General features: G+C 35.0%; 1 protein-coding gene and 1 long non-coding RNA gene across 2 annotated transcripts in view; one reads left to right on the forward strand and one right to left on the reverse strand.

The window, feature by feature from the left end:
• Positions 1-15,604, reverse strand: part of LOC125964312 (uncharacterized) — a 47,842-nt gene extending 32,238 nt beyond the window's left edge. The window contains exon 1 of the long non-coding RNA XR_007477224.1: positions 15,470-15,604. This is a non-coding gene — a long non-coding RNA (uncharacterized LOC125964312). The remainder of the gene's footprint in view (positions 1-15,469) is intronic.
• HSPA4L (heat shock protein family A (Hsp70) member 4 like) overlaps positions 1-19,408 on the forward strand; it is a 55,429-nt gene extending 36,021 nt beyond the window's left edge. The window contains exons 16-20 of the mRNA XM_004265119.3: positions 3,605-3,730; positions 4,025-4,132; positions 6,517-6,636; positions 11,030-11,191; positions 14,139-19,408. Coding sequence (XP_004265167.2) covers positions 3,605-3,730; positions 4,025-4,132; positions 6,517-6,636; positions 11,030-11,191; positions 14,139-14,330 — 708 coding nt within the window. The 3' untranslated portion in view covers positions 14,331-19,408. The remainder of the gene's footprint in view (positions 1-3,604; positions 3,731-4,024; positions 4,133-6,516; positions 6,637-11,029; positions 11,192-14,138) is intronic.
• Positions 19,409-19,711: the final 303 nt, after the last annotated feature.

Consider the following 19,711-nt stretch of genomic DNA (forward strand, 5'->3'; position numbering starts at 1 on the left):
AATAGATTATTGAACTATTTTACTTTGGACAAAATGCTGAGCTGTATTTGTGTCATGTACAGTGTAATTTTCACCTTAGTTACATGAAAAACATGGATTGTCTCCACTATAGAGAAAGGCCTTTCCAATACTAGTAACTCTTACCCCCTTTTATTATGTCTTAACAGTAGCACACCCAGCAGACATTGTATAGGAAAGTATTACCAGCTCCCCTCTTCTAATGTGTTGTCCTTAAAGATTAACGTTCAATTCAGAATGTTTTCTGACTTCCATTTAATACTTTTTAGAATCTGTTGTCATTCTTGAAATTTTCTTTACGTATTTACATGCTTCATTTTACAGTCTCTTGAGGAAAAGAGTTTGGTTTCTTTACCAATAGTTGTGTGTAAAAGTAATTTTTTTATATTAAAATTTACACTTAAGTGGTAGTTACTAATTTCTACAGGCTTGACTGGCATTAAAGAAGGTCAGTTTTCTTTGAAGTGCCACATATTCTCCACTTGCTGCATGTTATTCTGGGAATTTCCTAAAGAGATTTTTGACTTTACAATGCTGCTCTTTCTAGTACCTAAGTATATCACCTATTCATTAGTTATTAAAGGCTACACTTTATGTGAAGCATTTCTATCTCTAGAAATAATTCTGAGATAATCCTGAATAATTCTGAATTTGTATGATTTGAGACTAATTTTCTCAAAGGAATGAATTGTGGGGAAGTGCAGCTAATGATAAATTTTGTGTATAAGATTTTTTCTTAAATTTTTAAATGGCTCACTATTTTTTAAATTTTAAAATAAAATTATTTTATTTATTTATTTTTGGCTGCGTTGGGTCTTTGTTGCTGTGGTGAGCGGGGGCTACTCTTCATTGCAGTGCGCGGGCTTCTCAAAGCGGTGGCTTCTCGTTGTGGAGCATGGGCTCTAGGTGCACGGGCTTCACTAGTTGCAGCATGCGGGCTCAGTAGTTGTGGCTCGCAGGCTCTGGAGCACAGGCTCAGTAGTTGTGGCGTACGGGCTTAGTTGCTCTGGGGCATGTGAGATCTTCCCAGAACAGGGATTGAACCTGTGTCCCCTGCATTGGCAGGTGGATTCTTAACCACTGTGCCACCAGGGAAGTCCATGTCTCACTATTTTTTTTTCAAATTGGAATATAGTTACTTTACAATGTTGTGTTAGTTTCTGCTGTACAGCAAAGTGAATCAGTTATACCTATACATATATCCACTCTTTCTTAGATTTCCTGTCTCACTATTTTAAATTCACAAATATCAGTGCATTGTAGTATTACGTTTAAAATACTATGTTTTTGTTAAAGTACAAATTTTGTTTTTTATTAGTCTTCAGATTCTTTCTTTGCTTTTGATTTGACAATAATGATTTTTGCTAACATCTTTAAATACTTTGATATCTTATTTAATCCTCAAACCTACGAAGTGTAAGTACTGTTAGAGATCTACATTTAATAGATGAGGAAACAGGCAGAGGTAGACTGAATCACCGAAGTTCAAAGAGTAACCTTTTGTTTTGGAGCCAGGTAGTCTGTCTCCAAAGCTCAAGATCACAGCCACTGTACTGTGTCACTTACCAAAACCAACATTTATTCAGTACCAGTTATGTGTCAGGCACTGTACTAAATAGTTTATGTGAATTATGTCAATCTTATTAACAGCCATACGAGACAGATAGAAGTTAGCGCTCTAGAATAAGAAAACTGAGGCTTAGGTTAGGTGACTTCGCTGCAATTTCAAAGGTAGTAAGTGGGAAAGCTGGGATTTGAACACCAATATGTACAATGACATAGTCTATGGGGGTTTTTTTTGCTTTTTTGGGGTTTTTTTGCCGTACGCGGGCCTCTCACTGTTGTGGCCGCTCCCGTTGCGGAGCACAGGCTCCGGAGGCGCAGGCTTCGCGGCATGTGGGATCTTCCTGGACCGGGGCACGAACCCGTGTACCCTGCTTCGGCAGGTGGACGCTCAAACACTGCGCCACCAGGGAAGCCCTATGGTTTTTTTTTAAAAAAGCTTTTATTGAGGTATAATTCACATACCATACAATTCACTAATTTAAAGTGTACAGTTCAGTGGCTTTTGGTATTATTAATTTTTTAAACTGTAAAATATATATAACGTGAAATTTGCCATTTTGACCATTTTAAGCGTACAATTCAGTGACATTAATTATATTCACAGTTATATAACCGTTGCCACTATCTTTTTTAAAGATTTATTTATTATTCATTTATTTTATTTATTTTTGGCTGCATTGAGTCTTAGTTGTGGCACACAGGATCTTAGTTGAGGCATGCAGGATCTTTCGTTGCAGCGCATGGGCTTCTTTCTCGTTGTGGTGTGTGGGTTTTCTCTTCTCTAGTTGTGGTGCATGGGCTCTGTAGTTTGCGGCACGCAGGCTGTAGGTGAGGCACGTGAGCTCAATAGCGGTGGCACATGGGATCTTAGTTCCCTGACCAGGGATCGAACCCGTGTCCCCTGCATTCTAAGGCAGATTCTTTACCACTGGACCACCAGGGGAGTCCCACCATTGCCACTATCTTTTCCAAAACCTTTTCATCACCCCAAACCGAAACTGTAACCATTAAGTAATAACTCTCATTCCTCCCTTCCCCCAATCCCCAGTAAACCAATCTATCAATACTTTGTCTCTATGAATTTGGTAGATAACTCATATAAATGTAATCATAGAATATTTGTCTTTTTGTGTCTGGCTTATTTCACTTAGCATAATGTTTTCAAGGTTTATCTACTTTGTAACATGTATCAGAACTTTATTTCTTTTTATAGTAGAGTAATATTCCATTTTGTATATATACATTTTACTTATCCATTCATCTGTTACAGATCAAGTGAGTTATTTTCACCTTTTGGCTATTGTGAATAATGCTGCAGTGAACATTGGCATACGAATAATTGTTTGAGTTCCTGCTTTCAATTTTTTGGTTATATACCTAGGAGTGAAATTGCTGGGTCATAGTGTCATTCTTTTTTTTTTTTTTAGAATTTATTTATTTATGATTTATTTTTGGCTGTGTTGGGTCTTTGTTGCTGCATGCAGGCCTTCTCCAGTTGCGGTGAGTGGGGAACCACTCCTTGCCACGGTGCGGGGGCCCCTCACTGCAGTGTCTTCTCCTGCTGCGAAGCACGGGCTCCAGGTTCACGGGCTTCAGCAGTTGTGGCACATGGACTCAGTAGTTGTGGCTTGGGGGCTCTAGAGCACAGGCCCAGTAGTTGTGGCACACAGGCCCAGCTGCTCCACGGCATGTGGGATCTTCCCAGACCAGGGCTTGAACCCGTGTCCCCTGCATTGGCAGGCAGACTTGCAACCACTATGCCACCAGGGAAGCCCCATATTGTAATTCTTTGTTTAGCTTCTTTAGGAGCCACCATACTGTTTTTTCCTAAGCTGCAGTATTTACATTCCCAACAGCAACATACAAGGGTTTCAAATTCTCCAAATCATCACCAACACTTATTATGTTCCATTTCTTCGATTATAGTCATCCTAGTAGGTGTGAAGTAGTATTTCATTGCAGTTTTGGTTTGTATTTCCCTAGTGTTTTCATGGCAGCTAATCTGAAACTTTTTGAATAGGGGAAGATGATAATGCAGGACAAATTAGAGAAAGAAAGAAATGATGCGAAGAATGCTGTTGAAGAATATGTATATGATTTTAGGGACAAGCTTGGCACTGTCTATGAAAAATTCATCACTCTAGAAGTAAGTCTAAATTTTGTACTTTTTTATGAGAACTATTTAACTGTTTGAGAATGCTAATACGTATTATGTAAATAAATGTACCAAATGTGTTATTGTTGTCAATCTTTTTGAGCACATTTAGGAATGGTTCTTAGTTATTTTTCCAAATTACAGAAGGCTGGTGAGAAAGATGTTTATAAATAAAAAGTCAGAAAAAAATAATTTTTTACACTTGAAAAACATTTTGTGCTTCCTTGATGACTCTTATTTCTAAGGAGAGCATTTTCAATCAGTATCTCTTAAATGTATAACTAGGACTTGAGAAAACTGTCTGCAATATTGGAAGACACAGAAAATTGGCTTTATGAAGAAGGAGAGGACCAAGCTAAACAGATTTATGTGGATAAGCTTCAAGAACTAAAGGTAAACTTTTTAAAGTCCATGTTAGTGTTGAACAGAACATTAAGTTGTCCTAAAAATTATGGTGTAAGAGCACAGTGTATGTGTTTAATAAATATATAAGAAATTACTAAAGCAGGTATGTGTGAGAGGAAGTGTTCTCTGAATTTGAGGTGAGTAATGCTACATGATAACTGAAATTAAATAATGTATAATCATATTTGTCTATCATGATACTCAGATATAAAAATTTAGCAGATGACCAGAGTGTTAATATTACTTTCATACAAGCCATATGTTTCTGAGATGTCATTAATAAGTGATTTGTCAGCCTGACCCCTTATCCATTAAAGGAGTTACCCTTGCTCTGCTTCTTTCCCCCTTGACTGCTCTGAGTTTGAGGAGTAATACACTGCCCTTTCCTATTTTCACATTATAACTAATGTGAAATTAGTGGGACACCAGGCCAGCAAAGAACTTCAGAAATAGTACCCCTGCTCTTCAGTGTCCTTTTACAAAGAAATAAGGAGATGTGTCCACCAGCTGCCCTTCTTCTACTAGGTCAGTGGTCTGACTTTAAGAAAAGACCACTATTACTCTTTTCCTCCTGCTTGCTACCCAGCGCTCCCCCCACGCAGAAAAAAAAATGCTTTAAAAGATTAGAAGTTCAGATTGGAAGGATGACAGGAAATTTTCCTTCTTAGTGTGAATCATAGCAGTCCTTTAATGTGCACATGAATTACCAGGGGCCCTTACTGAAAAGCAAATTATGGTTCAGTATATCCGAGTTGGGCCCATGATTCTGCACTCTTTTTTTTTTTTTTTTTTTTGCGGTACACGGGTCTCACACTGTTGTGGCCTCTCTCCGGACGCGCAGGCTCAGTGGCCATGGCTCACGGGCCCAGCCGCTCCGCGGCATGTGGGATCTTCCCGGACCAGGGCACAAACCCGTGTCCTCTGCATCGGCAGGCGGACTCTCAACCACTGCGCCACCAGGGAAGCCCGATTCTGCACTTTTTAATAAGCTTCTGGGAGATTCTGATGCTGCTGGTCCCTGAACCATTCTTTGAGTAGCAAGTGAATACACAGATGCTAGGTGATGACATTAATAAGGACTTCTAGCGTATGGGAAAAGGAAGCCCTTTAGGGATTGGCGGGGGTGGTGTGTGCAAAAGAAGTTACTTAACTTAAAAGCAAAAGAAGTTAATACCTTGCAAAAATTACCTTCATGCCAATAAATTACTTTCAAAGGGAATAATTAAAAAGCAACTTGAAAACCTAAGCTTATGAACGCAAAACTAGCTTTACTGTATTTTATCTTGGTGGTTTTTACTCCCCATCTCCCTAAAATATATATACTTGGGGCTGGAGGCGCAAACCAGGCAGCTGAGGCTAATAGAAATAACTGAAAAGCCCAGCAGCTCCCAGAATGGATTATTTCACTTCAAATATATAAGTAACCATAGACATGAATGTTACAGATGTTTTCATAGGCTTTACTATTTTTTTTGAGATGGCTTTTAGGAATTAAAATGCTTTCAAAAACATTAACAATAAAAAGTATGATGTGTAAAGAGACTAAATGCAGTATGGTATCCTGGAACAGAAAAAGATGAAATCCACATAATCTGGAGTTCAGTTAATAGTAATACACCAGTGTTGGTTTCTTATTTTTGACAAATGTACCACGAGGAATAAGATGTTAACATTAGAGAAAAGGTGCTTGGCTCTTATTGTTTCCTTTGTAACTTTTCTGAAAACCTAAAATTGCTCTAAAATAAGCTGATTTTTATTTAAATATGTAAAGGATTTGAAAGAAAATATTTGTCTTTCTAATGCATTCCCCTCCTCAAAGTTATAGGAGGCTGTTTTAAAATTTAGAAACTCCCTCCTACCAGGCACCTGGGGCAAGGGGTTGAATGTGTTTTTTTGTTTTTAAGCACTATACTTAAAATACACATCTTAATCTAATGAATAAATATAACAAATAATATTCAATAGGTATTAAATATCAGGAAATCCCAGTAATCATGTTGCTTTTAGAGAGTTATATGCATTATAAATATTTGAAACCAAGTTTCAAATACATGAGTCCTGCACACAGTATATAGTCCTTATGGTTTTCTTAATGGTTTTATAGACTTTTAACATGTAACTTTAAAGTAATTAAAGTTTTTCTTTGGATTTGAGAGGAATCAAGAGGTAATCTTAATGAATGAGAGAAGATAGGCATTCCTGTGTAGGATTCAGTAAGCAAATAACAACTGGAACTCATCTCCACGTAGGAAAACAAGAGGGGACATATTTTAATCTGACCAGCTTTCTTTCCTATTCATCATTCTGTAAGGGCCCAATAGAAGTTGTTTTCTGTTAATAACTTTTTCTTTTTAAAAAACTTGTGTTAACAGAAATATGGCCAGCCAATTCAAATGAGGTACGTGGAACATGAAGAGAGACCAAAAGCTTTAAACGACTTGGGAAAAAAGATCCAACTTGTCATGAAAGTTATAGAAGCATACAGAAACAAGGTATTGAATTCATAAAGTAAACTGGTGTGTATTACGCAGAGAGGGTGGGGTAAATCTAAAAATTCTCAACTACAAAGCTATAGCAGTTGTTGCTACCAAATTCCAGAGACATTGTGCACCAAACTTAAACTTTTTTTTCTTTATTGTAAAATTATCAGTAAAGGATACTGATAATTTCAAATACAGTGCAGATATGTGGCTTTAATCTTTTAAAATTCCCTAAAACGATATTATAAATTTAATCCAGTGACCAAATTCATTGTTTCCTTCTTAGGTGTTTCATTATAGTGCAGAAGGTTTTTTTGGACCTTTTTTAATTTACAGGCCTCTTTGAAACTGGACTCTGCTAGCATTCATTTTGTCCCTTGGCCTCTTTTTCTTTTGGTTGCACTTTGTCTTCCGGTCTTTCAGTCATCTGTAACTCCCGTATCATTTATTGTTTTATATATGTGCCCAAATCTATCTTACTACCCTTAACCTTTCCACTGTTTTTCAGCCTGAAATATTTAGTTGTATAGATAATATCTCCATTTGGATGTAACAGTAAGATTTGACAAAATTAAGCTGATGATTTTTGCCCTCTAAATCAGAGGTTAGTAGGCTTTTTCTTTAAATGAACAAATAATAAATATTTTAGGCTCTGTAGGCCTACCATCTCTATACAACTACCCAACTTTGCCATTGTAGCGCAAGAGCAAGCACACAATGTGTAAATGAATGGGCACTGCTGTGTTCCAGAATAACTTTATTTAAAAATTCAGCAAGTTGGATTTGGCCTGCAGGACAAGTTTGCTGACTCCTGTTTTAAACAGATATCCACTATAATTCCCCCAGGTTTTACCACTGATGTTAAAATTGCATCAGTGGGCTGCAGAGGCCAGCACCAGAAAGATTTAGGCAGGGTATTATCATAGCTTACATTTATCAAGCACTTACTAAATTTTAGGCACTTTGCATGAATTATCTCACTTTATTCTCACAAGAATGTATTATGTAAGAGAATTGCAGTGCTTAAGCAAACTTGTCAAGGATTACACAGGTAGGTTAAGAGAAGCAGTCAGGATAAAACCTAAGCAATCTGAAACATGCAGACCCTTAACAACTATACTGCTTTTCACTACACAATGTGGAGGGTGATTACTTATTTTAGAAATAAAGATTTGTAAATTCTGTAAAATAAAGAGTGCAATCCAGCCTGCCTAAAAGAATAATCCAGGTACTGATTGTGAATGTGCCTGCCAATATCAGTGTCCATATAAGTACAAATAGACTGTAAGGATAATGGAAAAGTAAGAAGGAACAAGCAGACAAATAAAAACACCAAGAGTATTTCACATCTGGTATTGGAAGATCTGTATACAACTACTATAACCTAGTGTTCGCCAGGCTGTAGCAGTCTTCTTGAGGATGCAGGTTTAAAATATTATTCAAAGCAAGGCAAGATTTCACTTATGCTCAAGAATTTTGAGTTACTACGTTCCAGGCTCTCTTCAAGGTGCTGGAACTACAGCATCAAACAAAACACTGAACTTGTTTCTAATATGCTTCAGTGGGAAGAGATAGACAATAAATGAGTTACTATGAAGTAGTCAGATGGTGATAAGGGCTATGGGAAAAGTAAGGGACTGCCATAAGTGGAGATTTGTCAGAAATATAGACTAATAAGATGACATCATGTGAGGGGAGAATTAAAGGACGTGAGGGTTCAAGACGTATGATAACTATAAAAAGAATGTCCTTAACAAAGGGGGAATAGCAGTTGCAAAGGGGAGAATGTGTTGGAGTAACAGTAAGGAAGCCAGTGTGGCTCAGAACATTGGGGGGTGGGATTATCAGCTGCCAGATCATGAAGGGCCTAGTGGGCCATTATAAAAGTTTGGATTTTACACTAAGATAGGAATCCACTGGAGGCTTTTGAGCATAGAATTTTAAATTTTGACCTTTCTTTTAAAGGCTACGGAAGCAGAGAGACTAGTTAAAACATTAGAATAACACAAGCAAGCAGTGACGGAGCCCTGAACCCGGAGAGTGGAGGGGGAAGAAGTGGTTGGATTTCTGCTGCATATATTTTGAAGGCAGAGCCAATAAGATTCACTGATAGATTTTATGTAAATATAACAGAAAGAGGAGTCAAATGACTCCAAGGATTTTTGGCCTGCAAGGGTGAAGTTGCCATTTACTGAGACGGGGAGAACTTGGAAGAGTAGGTGGGGAGGTAATCATGAGTTTGAAACATAGGTAAGTCGTTTCAAACATTACAAATAAGAATTCAAGTTGGAAGTTGGCTATAGAGTAGGGAGTTCAGGGAAGAGGTTCAGGCTAGAGATTTTTTTAAAAGCATGCAGGGGGCTTCCCTAGTGGCGCAGTGGTTGAGAGTCCGCCTGCCGATGCAGGGGACACGGGTTCGTGCCCCGGTCCGGGAAGATCCCACATGCCGCGGAGCGGCTGGGCCCGTGAGCCTGCGCTGAGCCTGCGCGTCCGGAGCCTGTGCTCCGCAACGGGAGAGGCCACAACAGTGAGAGGCCTGTGTACCGCAAAAAATAAAAAAAATAAAATAAAAAATAAATTAAAAAAGCATGCAGATAGAGGGATGAATGGGGAGGAGATCCTCTTTCTATATGTTGCATTGTCATTTCTTTCTGGTTTTGAGACTGCCAGTCTAAATCATCACATCTTAGATCGCTGCCTACATGTGACAGCTGCAGTTGTCTCTTTCAGACAAAATTTTATTATGTATTGGGTTGGCCAAAAGGTTCATTCGGTTTTTTTGTAAGATGGCTCTACTAGCACTTAGTTGTCTTAAACTTCATTCAAAACAATTTTATTAGATTGTATTTTGACAGCTGTCATATCAGCATGCATTTTAAAAACAACATCAAAATTGGTGAATTTTTGTGTAGCCATTTTAATAATGAAGATGGAAGAAAAAAGAAACATTTTCGGCATATTATGCTTTATTATTTCAAGCAAAGTAAAAATGCAACTGAAAAACAAGATTTGTGCAGTGTATGGAGAAGGTGCTGTGACTGAACAGACGTGTCAAAAGTGGTTTGTGAAGTTTAATGGTGGACATTTCTCGCTGGATGATGCTCCACAATCAGGTAGACCAGTTAAAGTTGATAGCGATCAAATCGAGACATTGAGAACAATCAATGTTATACCACGCGGGATATAGCCGACATACTCAAAATATACAAATCAAGTGTTGAAAATCATTTGCACCAGCTTGGTTATGTTAATCACTTTGATGTTTGGGTTCCACATAGGTTAAGCGAGAAAAACCTTGATCATATTTCCAAACGTGATTCTCTACTTAAATGTAATGAAAACGTTTCGTTTTTAAAACAAATTGTGAGGGGCAAAGAAAAGTGGATACTGTACAATAATTTGGAACGGAAGAGATCATGGGGCAAGCGAAATGAACCACCACCACCACCACGAAAGGCCGGGTTTCATCCAAAGAAAGTGATGTTGCATATATGGTGGGATTGGGAGGGAGTCCTCTATTATGAGCTCCTTCTGGAAAACGAAAAGATTAATTCCAACAAGTACTGCCCCCAGTTAGACCAACTGAAAGCAGCACTCGATGGAAAGCGTCCGGAATTAGTCTACAGAAAACGCATAATCTTCCATCAGGATAACCACGTGTTTCTTTGATGACCAGGCAAAAATTGTTACAGCTTGGCTGGGAGGTTCTAATTGATCTGCCATATTCACCAGATATTGCACCTTCGGATTTCCACTTATTTTGGTCTTTTCGAAATTCTCTTAATGGAAAAAATTTCAGTTCCCTGGAAGACTGTAAAAGGCCTGGAACGGTTCTTTGCTCATAAAGAAAAAGTTTTGGGAAGATGGAATTATGACGTTGCCTGAAAAATGGCAGAAGGTAGTGGAACAAAAGGGTGAATGCGTTGTTCAGTGAAGTTCTTGGTGAACATGGAAAATGTGTCTTTTATTTTTACTTAAAAACCAAAGGCACTTTTTGGCCAACCCAGTAATTCTTGTCAACAACTTAAACATATTCTGTTGTACAGTCAGAATTTTCTGTCTAGCTTGCTATGTGCCTGCTTAACTTATTTTTCTTTACTCCCTGACAAATTTAAGTCCATGCAGCTTCTTTCTTGGCTAAATACTACTTTTTCCTCTAATACTCTTCACCATTCTTTTCCAAACCTGACTTCTTCAGAAGGCCTTTCCTTTTAAAACCCCATACTGATTTTTCTTTCTCCCAGTTTCTTCAGTTCTGTATAGTCTGTAAATGGCTTCTTCACATGTGTATGTGTGAGATGTACACTCAATAAGAGTCTTAACTCTTTTAAGCAGAAATTATCAATAAATTGGTGCTTATTGAAAAACCTGTTACATTAAGTAAAGTTTTTTTTTTTCCTAATAGGATGAAAGATACGATCATTTGGATCCTGCTGAAATGGAAAAAGTTGAAAAATATATCAGTGAAGCCATGAGTTGGCTGAACAGCAAGATGAATGCACAGAACAAACAAAGTCTCACTCAAGATCCTGTGGTCAAAGTTTCAGAAATAGTCGCAAAGTCAAAGGTAAGAAACTATAAACTTCGCTTTTTCATGGGTTCAGTCACTAAACATTGTTAGTAGGAGCCATACTTTGAGAAATAATCAGCTTGGCAGAAGAATATAGAAAAACAGGAATTTGAGGCTAATCTTTAATTTGGGGGAAAAAAAACATTCTAGGTGGGACATCTCTGTTCCTTGATTTAATTAGTCATATACACAAAGCTGTTTTTTAGATTTTAAGTGTAATACAGAATGAAGTAAAGCAATGTGACAACTCCAAATATGTCCGATTTTTCTAGGCTGTATAATACTTCTGAGCCTCCACTGTAAAACTGCAATATATGTTTGTCTTTGACGTAGTTTGAAACGTGTAAAATTCCATGGTAAAATCTTACTTATGAGATAAACTTTCCAGTTTAAAAAACATTACTACTGAAAATGTCAAAGGTTATAGAAAACACTATGAAAAACACGGGGACAAACATGATAATAAAGATCAGCATCTAAGTAGAAAAATGAGTAAAGACATTGGTAAAACATCTGACAAAGAAAGAAATACATATCCAATAAACATGAAAAGGTGTTCATCTTCATTACTAATCTAAGAAATGTGAATCTCTTCTCTCTGATTTGGTTGTGTGTTTACATTCACAATCTTTGTGAAGAAATGGATGCTCTTCCTGAGCAACTTGGTTAAATTTGTTACCGTTTTTCTGGGACATCATTTCAGAATATGTATAGAAATTTAAAATGAGTTTACCCTTTAATGCAGAAATCACAATTCTAGGAATTCACCTTAATTTGACTGTAGCATAAGTATATGCAGATAAATACCCTTGCTTATGATAGCAAAAAACTGGCAACAACCTATCAGTAAGAAACTAGATAAATAAATTGATGCATATTTCAATATTAAAACACATTTCAACAATTAAATATAGTATTTAAGATATCAGAGGTAAATCTATTTAGATATATAGATTTATACAACATATTCAGTGAAAAAGGAAAGATAACTTTATTTAGATTCTGTAATCTCACTGTATCAATTAGCATGTTCATAGATTTGTATGTTTGGAGATGTGTGTGTGCACACAAAAAGTTAGTTATGTTAATCTATAGGAGATGGAATTTCAGGTGATTCTTTTTAATCTAGTTCAGTATGTCTGTAGGTATTTGATTCATTTTTAAAACAAAAACAGGTTTTAGGGTGTTTTTAATTGGAGTGTATTTGATTTACAAGATTAGTTTCAAGTGTACACACAGTGATTAATGTTTTATAGATTATACTTAAAGTTATTATAAAATATTGGCTGTATTCCCTGTGTTGTACAATATATCCTTGTAGCTTATTTATTTTATACATATTAGTTTGTACCTCTTAATCCTCTACCCGTATCTTTCCCCTCCCCAGTTACCTCTCCCCACTGGTAACCTCTAGTTTGTTTTTATCTGTGAATCTATTTCTTTTTTGTTATATTCACTCATTTGCTTTATTTTTAAAATTCCACATGTAAGTAATAACATACAGTATTTGTCTTTTTCTATAAGCATAATACCCTCCATGTTGTTGCAAGCGGCAAATTGTCATTCTTTTTTTATGGCTGAGTAGTAATATTCCATTGTATATACATGCCACATCTTCTTTGTCCATTCATCTGTTGATGGACACTTAGGTTGCTTCTTATCTTGGCTATTGTAAATAATGCTGCTTAGGAACATTAGGGTGCATGTATCTTTTCAAATTAGTAGTTTCATTTTTTCTGGATATTTACCCAGAAGTAGAATTGCTGAATCATATGGTAATTCTACTTTTAGCTTTTTGAGGAACCCCCATACTGTTTTCTATAATGGCTGTACCAATTTGCATTTCCACCAGACGTGTACCTAAAGTTCCCTTTTCCCTATATCCTTGCCAAAATTTGTTATTTGTATTCTTTTTGATGATAGCCATTCTGACATGTGTGAGATATGTCATTGTGATTTTGATTTGCATTTTTCTGATGATTAGTGATGTTGAGCAACTTTTCCTGTACCAAAATGGGTATTTTTTAAAATCATAAAATAAGAGTATTTTCCTTTTGAGAAAGTTTGACAAAGAATCTATAGTAATTTACTCCTAATCAGATGAGATGCAGAGTGTGATAAGAACAGTTTGCACTAAAACACTCTCCAAGGATGTTACTTTCTATGTTTCCGTCCCTATCCCAATATCTGTGACACTGGTCTTGAAAGAACTTAAAGTGTTTCAGTAGCTTTATCTGAAATGGTCTTTTATTTCTGTGTAGAAAAAGCAAGGATATGGAAAATATATCTCTTTTTAATTATTAAGTTGAATTTACTTTCATGGCTTATTTTTCCTTAAACAGAAAAGGCTACTGAGCTGTTTTCAGAAAGTAAATGAAGTCAGTGTGTATATTTATATAATTCCATTTATTAAAACTGTTTTTTGTAAATGTTGAGAAATTTTAATTTATGCAATAGGTATTACATGATGTAATTTTCATAACAGAGCTCTCGGCATAATTTAAAGGAATGAATTAAAATTTATTCCTGGGAATTCCCTGGCGGACCAGTGGTGAGGACTCCGCGCTCTCACTGCCAAGAGCCCAGGTTCAATCCCTGGTCGGGAAGCTAAGATGTCGCATGCTGCACAGTGCAGCCAAAAAAATAAATAAAATAAAAACGATTCCTGCCAAAATACACTGTATTCAAATTATGAGGAAAAAATTTTAGGAACAGTAAATACAGAATATATTATTAAAGACTGAATAGTTTATCACCCCTGACAAACACTAGCTGAGAAGGTAAATCGGTAGTTTAAGAATTAGTTGGTTATCTAGCTGAGCCAACAGCTATTCAGGAATGTGGAATTATGTGGAAATTTAGAAAGTTAATGTGGACTTTAGAATGTTAATGGTAACTTGTTACATAATATTTTTAATATAATCAATTTTCTTCATGTCTTTAGGAACTGGATCATTTCTGTAACCCCATCATTTATAAGCCCAAACCAAAAGTAGAGGTTGCTGAAGACAAGGCAAAAGCTAATAGTGAACACAACGGACCAGTGGATGGACAGAGTGGGACTGAAACTAAACCAGATACAACAAAAGACAGCACACAGCATACTAAATCTTCTGGAGAGATGGAAGTGGACTAAGTCTTAATTTCACCTTCACGTAATTCAAACAGTGCAAGTAACCACAGGGTCCATTCTTCTTTTACATCTGGTACACACAACAGACATTTAGTTGTTCTTAACCACTTTTTGTCATTTGTTTTTTGGAGTAGTTTTGAAAAGTGTTTTATATTGAGTGCACCTCTTGTTCATTTCCATTGCTGCTTAATGTGAAGATTTAGCTGAATATACATTAACAAGTCAGTTTAAGCTTTCCTAATATATTTTATGTCAAACATGCAAGATTGATAAGTAGCTGGCAACCTTATTTAAAGCTTCTACTTGGATAAACCTCAGCTCCTTTATTCAGGAAAGGATACTGTATTGTGCTACTGTTGCAGAAGCATAGATTTAATTGCATCATTATTTTGAAAAACAAATATTGAAACTGATGTGGTTTAAAGCCACCAAGTCACTGACCTTTTTCTAGTTATGGTATTGTTATAATTTAAATATTAAAACAAATAAGAGGTTCCTTGACAAATTAGTCCATCTCGTTGGTGTGCCATGAGAACTTCAAAACTTTGTTTTCATCATATAAATGAACTAAATCACACATTGAAAAGGAAAATGCACAATTTTATGTTAAGGTGACACCAGCAGTTAGCTTCTTTTCATTAGTCATGTGGATTGATGTTTCTTAGAGTAATTCAGTGTCTTTAGCACTTGAAACTTCTGATCTACTTGTCCTGAAGACCAGTTGCTGCTAAAGTGATGCTGGCCCAAAAATGATGAAGCATTTTTGATGAAAATACCTTCATGTTAAGGGGGAAATGCTGTTGACCTACTCAGACATGCATCTGTGATGTTGATAACCTTGTTTTAGTTTTAATAGTTGTTTTGGTCTTCTTAGTTGATTTTGTTAATATGTTAACAGAGGGCAGGGAGAAACGGCACAATGTGTATTGCATTGTATACATTTATCACTGATTTACTTAATGTTAACATATAAACACTAAATAAGCAGTAATACTTGAAAAGAAGCACTTATACCATAGGTCTTAGGAAATACTGCTTGTAATAAACTTGACTGTGTTACACATCAACAGGCAAAATACAGAATGTTACATAGTGTAATATGATATGATGTGATTAAATTATAGTTCCTGCTGTTACAATACCTGTTCAGACCTTGGCTCCAGTTTTGGTGCTTCATATATAAATTATATGTGTTGAAGGGCTGTGAAATTAAGATATTTTAAAGACTTAATCTGTGCTTCATCACCAGACTTGTTCACACTGTTCAGTTCTGTGCAGAAGCTTGATATGGGAGCAGAATGAGATGACTTTTCAACCTACAAGAAAAAGAAGCATAGACAATGCATGGGCACTTGTGTTCTTAATGCCAATCAACTAGATTGACATAGGTTAAAATTTTGAAAGGCTCAGTTTTCCCCAAAGCTACATCATCTTTATATTAAGGATTAAAAAAAAAATTAATATGGACTTTTCTTAAGTAATAAAAATTGAGAGTTTAATATCTTTAGGGATGGTCGTTACTTCTCACAACTAGTTCTCTAAGAGAGATTCTGTTTCTACAGTGTAGTCTGCACTGAAAGGAAAGTATGGAGCAGTGCATTTTGCAGGGATTTTTATTCATCATTTTTGAGGGAGATGTCCCTTTTTTGCATTAAAAAATCATATAGACCCAATATATTTTTTAATGTTTTCAAACTAATGAAGTAATTATATACATTAGTAATGATGAAATAATACATTTTTTAAAAAGCATGTTTGTTACTTTTCGTTTGTATGTTGAATATATAGGTTCACTTCAGTAAGAGCATAAAAGTTATGAAAGGGAATATATAACAGTACACATAGGGCATTCACAGCTTTTTAAGAAGAAAATCTCCACCCACTTTGTTAGGAGCTGTACCTCCAAAACTAATTGGGAATATATGGGAACAAAGCTTTCTGCATCTGAATTGTGTAGTACATCCTGACATTTTCCAGTTCCATAAGTCAGTTTATATAGTTCTGTGTTTTAGTCAGAATTATAACATTCCAATTCCTGCAGTTATGTAACACTTCATTTAATAAGTTAAATATATCCAAAGATAATATGTATACTTTTCCTACCCATTTATTCAACTTAAATGATTTTCAAAAGCCCTTAACCTTATAATTATTTATTGAATACAGTAATAAAAGAGAAAATGTTCTCAATATAGTTTTGGGTAGAAGGCATGGGTTCAGTTTAATTTTAATCTGTACGAAATATGCAGTGCTTAGATGAAAAATTAAAGATCTTTTTTCAAAATAAAAAGCCACTATTTTAGAAGTTATTTTTAAAAATACATTGCAAAATAGGATGTATTCCTGTAGTAAACAAATAAGAACTAAGTATGTAGGAAATGATTAATAGGATTAATAGGAAATGATTAATTTAATGTATTAATCTAATACACTACGACTCTGGAAAAGTATAAATTATTTGGTTTTAGAAATCAACTCCTGATAGCCAATCGCATGGTGATTTTAAAAACAGATTGCTAAATAATGTAACAAAAGAAAGTCTGTGATGTTTTAATTCCTTAGCAATATACAGAATACTTAAGTTTTAAAACAACTATCAATACAAACAGCACACCAAAGAATGAGGCTATTGGAATAACAGATAATCTCAATTTTAAAAAGGTAAAAATTAGACTTTAAGAAGAAATAAAGATTTCTTAGACTTTGGGGGGGTCAATTTTTAGTATACTTATGATTATATTTCCTAGCTAGAAGTCTTTAAAGTGAATTTTGGGATCAATTATCAATATAATAAAGTGATATGTTAAAACAGTTTATCCAAATTAGCACAGATGCAACTGTTTTGAAAGACTATATTTAAAGATAATAGACATTTGAATACAGTGATCAATTGACCCAAAACAGATTTAACCATCCCTCTGTTTTCATAAATTTGAATTGTAATACTAAGCCTACAAACATTCCCATTAGGATTTTGTTTTGTTTTTAATAGTTGGTATTTGGTAGTCCACAACAATTAAAGTCTTGGCATTAACTTTACATATCATAGATTTAGAAGTGATAGACAAATATAACTTCATCTTTCTCAACTTTTAGAATCTGACAACAAAAAAACTTCAGTTCTAAAGTAGATGTTATTTTGTGGTTAGACTTCAGAACTTCTAAGTGGAATTTGGTTTTGTGATAGTGGATTCTGTAAAACTTAATGAGAGGCATATCTAATTGTATTAATACCTCAGTATTTAAAATCTGATGGCATTGATTAAAGTCAGCCACTGATATCTTTTCAAATGACACAGGTGTCAGGATGCTTATAAAGTCTGATTCTAATGTTTTATTATCCTCTTAACTACAGTATGTTTTATAACTATCAGTCATTTACCAAACTAATCTTCTTAGTCAATTTCAGAAGAGACAGACTTTTTGATCAAAAAAGAGAAAACAGTTTTAAAACTACCTTTTTTTTTTTTTGTCAAGGTTAAGCCAAAGTATAATTTTAAGACAACTTCCAGGAAGCACATAATCTTTTCTTTCGATAAAAAGTAATAAGATTTAATGCAGATCAAGACCAGGTCTTTAACCAAAACAAAAGCTTTAGTTATTTTACTTTCACATCTCTAATACACAATAAACTAAAATTAATATTCTTCCATGTTTCTTAACCAGACAGCTCTGGGTTTATAATATAGCCAGATGTCTTAAGTTTTTTTCCCTTGTTAAATTCAAGGGTGATTGTTTCATACAATAACAGGGTACGTGGAATTTTTAGAATATTAACAAACTGCTTAGAAGAAGAACCCCTAAATGTCTATGGCAGTAGTCAGTACCTATAAGTGGTAATGGTTCTTTCACCTTCCAGATCTCTAGGGGTACCTCTAGCATATTGTTCGAGTAAGCATTAAAACAAAAGGCATGTCTGTTCAGATACATTATGAAATAACTTGGAGCTTTCAAGTCAAAGAAAGAAAACTAATAATTGAATCACGAACATTTGACTTAGTCTGTCAGGCAGGTCAAAATCCATAATCAACAACAGCAACAAAAATAAATGGTAATGATCTTTGCTTTGGAATCTCTAATTTACTGTCATGTCCTAGGTCACATGATGAGTATTAGGGAAGTGTATTGATTACCCATCCTATAAAGAGATTAGTGAACTTCAACATGTTTTAGATAGTTTAATTGCATTATAGTATATTACACTATAAGTGGAAATTATCTTAGTCTTTCCAGTTACCTTGTTTTATCTCTCAGTTCTGGACTCTTAAATAATCATTATATTTCTCTCAATTATATTTTGTTTTATTTTGGATTATTCTTTAAGCCTTTTATTTCATGGATTTAAAAAAATACTTTTACGATCACTTTGATGGCTAATTTTATTACCTGTCTTTTTACTTTAAAACCAAATCTTACTGTTAAGAATTTTTTGACTCTTAAATTTATACTTGAAAAGCCATGTTATAAGTTTCCATATGTAATTTCTCTAAAATTTAATAAGGCTTAATAGATTTTTCATATTCTGGCCTTTGAATACTTTTAAGTAGTTCTAGACCAAAAGAGGTCAATTTTGTGAGTACTGTGTATTAAGTAACCAACGTCCCTCGTTTTTAATCCAGATATCAATGTAACAAAAAGGGTCAGAAATTCAAAACAGTTGTTAAAGACCAGACAACTTCAATTCTTTGCTGCTTTCTGATTACGTACATGTGTTGTGCATCCTTCTTGTTTTTTTTCAGAATTTCTTAAATTTTTTGCTTCCAAGACCTTGAGTTAACATGCTCTTGAAATCTTATGGACCCACCCAGAATGTAGATGTAAAAATGTAATTAGAAATGGAGAGCTAAGCAAAGGAAACATTAAAGTGTTGTGGTTTCTTCACCTGAAATAATACTTTTATGGCTTAGTGTCTTGGAAGGAGACTCACATTAAAAGTAAAAAATGTTATATTTGGCAGGATGAAGCCATTGTTGTTTAATATAGAAGCAAATTTTTAATGAAGTTACTGAATTGTTTAGTACTAAAATGGCATCCAAGTCATTTTTCCTTTCTCCAACCATTATTAAAGTAATTTATACACATAGTGACTCCGACTCCAGTCATTAGTATAAAATACCTTCTGGCAGTTTAGTACCTACTAGCTTTTTTTTTTTTTTAAAGAAAACTACTGCATTTGATTTCTCAATTTCCCAGTTTGTTTTTAGCACAGATTGACCAGTGCAAAGCAGAAAATCATAATGAAGTGTGATGTGTCTATAAACTGCATATAACAGACCCTTAGTTTCAATAAGCAGACTTGAGACTGGTTTGTAATGTTAAGTCGGTAATGTTATTATATATGATGCTAATATATATGTGGCATACAATTTTGGTTCACATTTAAA

The sequence above is a fragment of the Orcinus orca genome, chromosome 4 (assembly GCF_937001465.1).
Source record: "Orcinus orca chromosome 4, mOrcOrc1.1, whole genome shotgun sequence".
NCBI lineage: Eukaryota > Metazoa > Chordata > Mammalia > Artiodactyla > Delphinidae > Orcinus > Orcinus orca.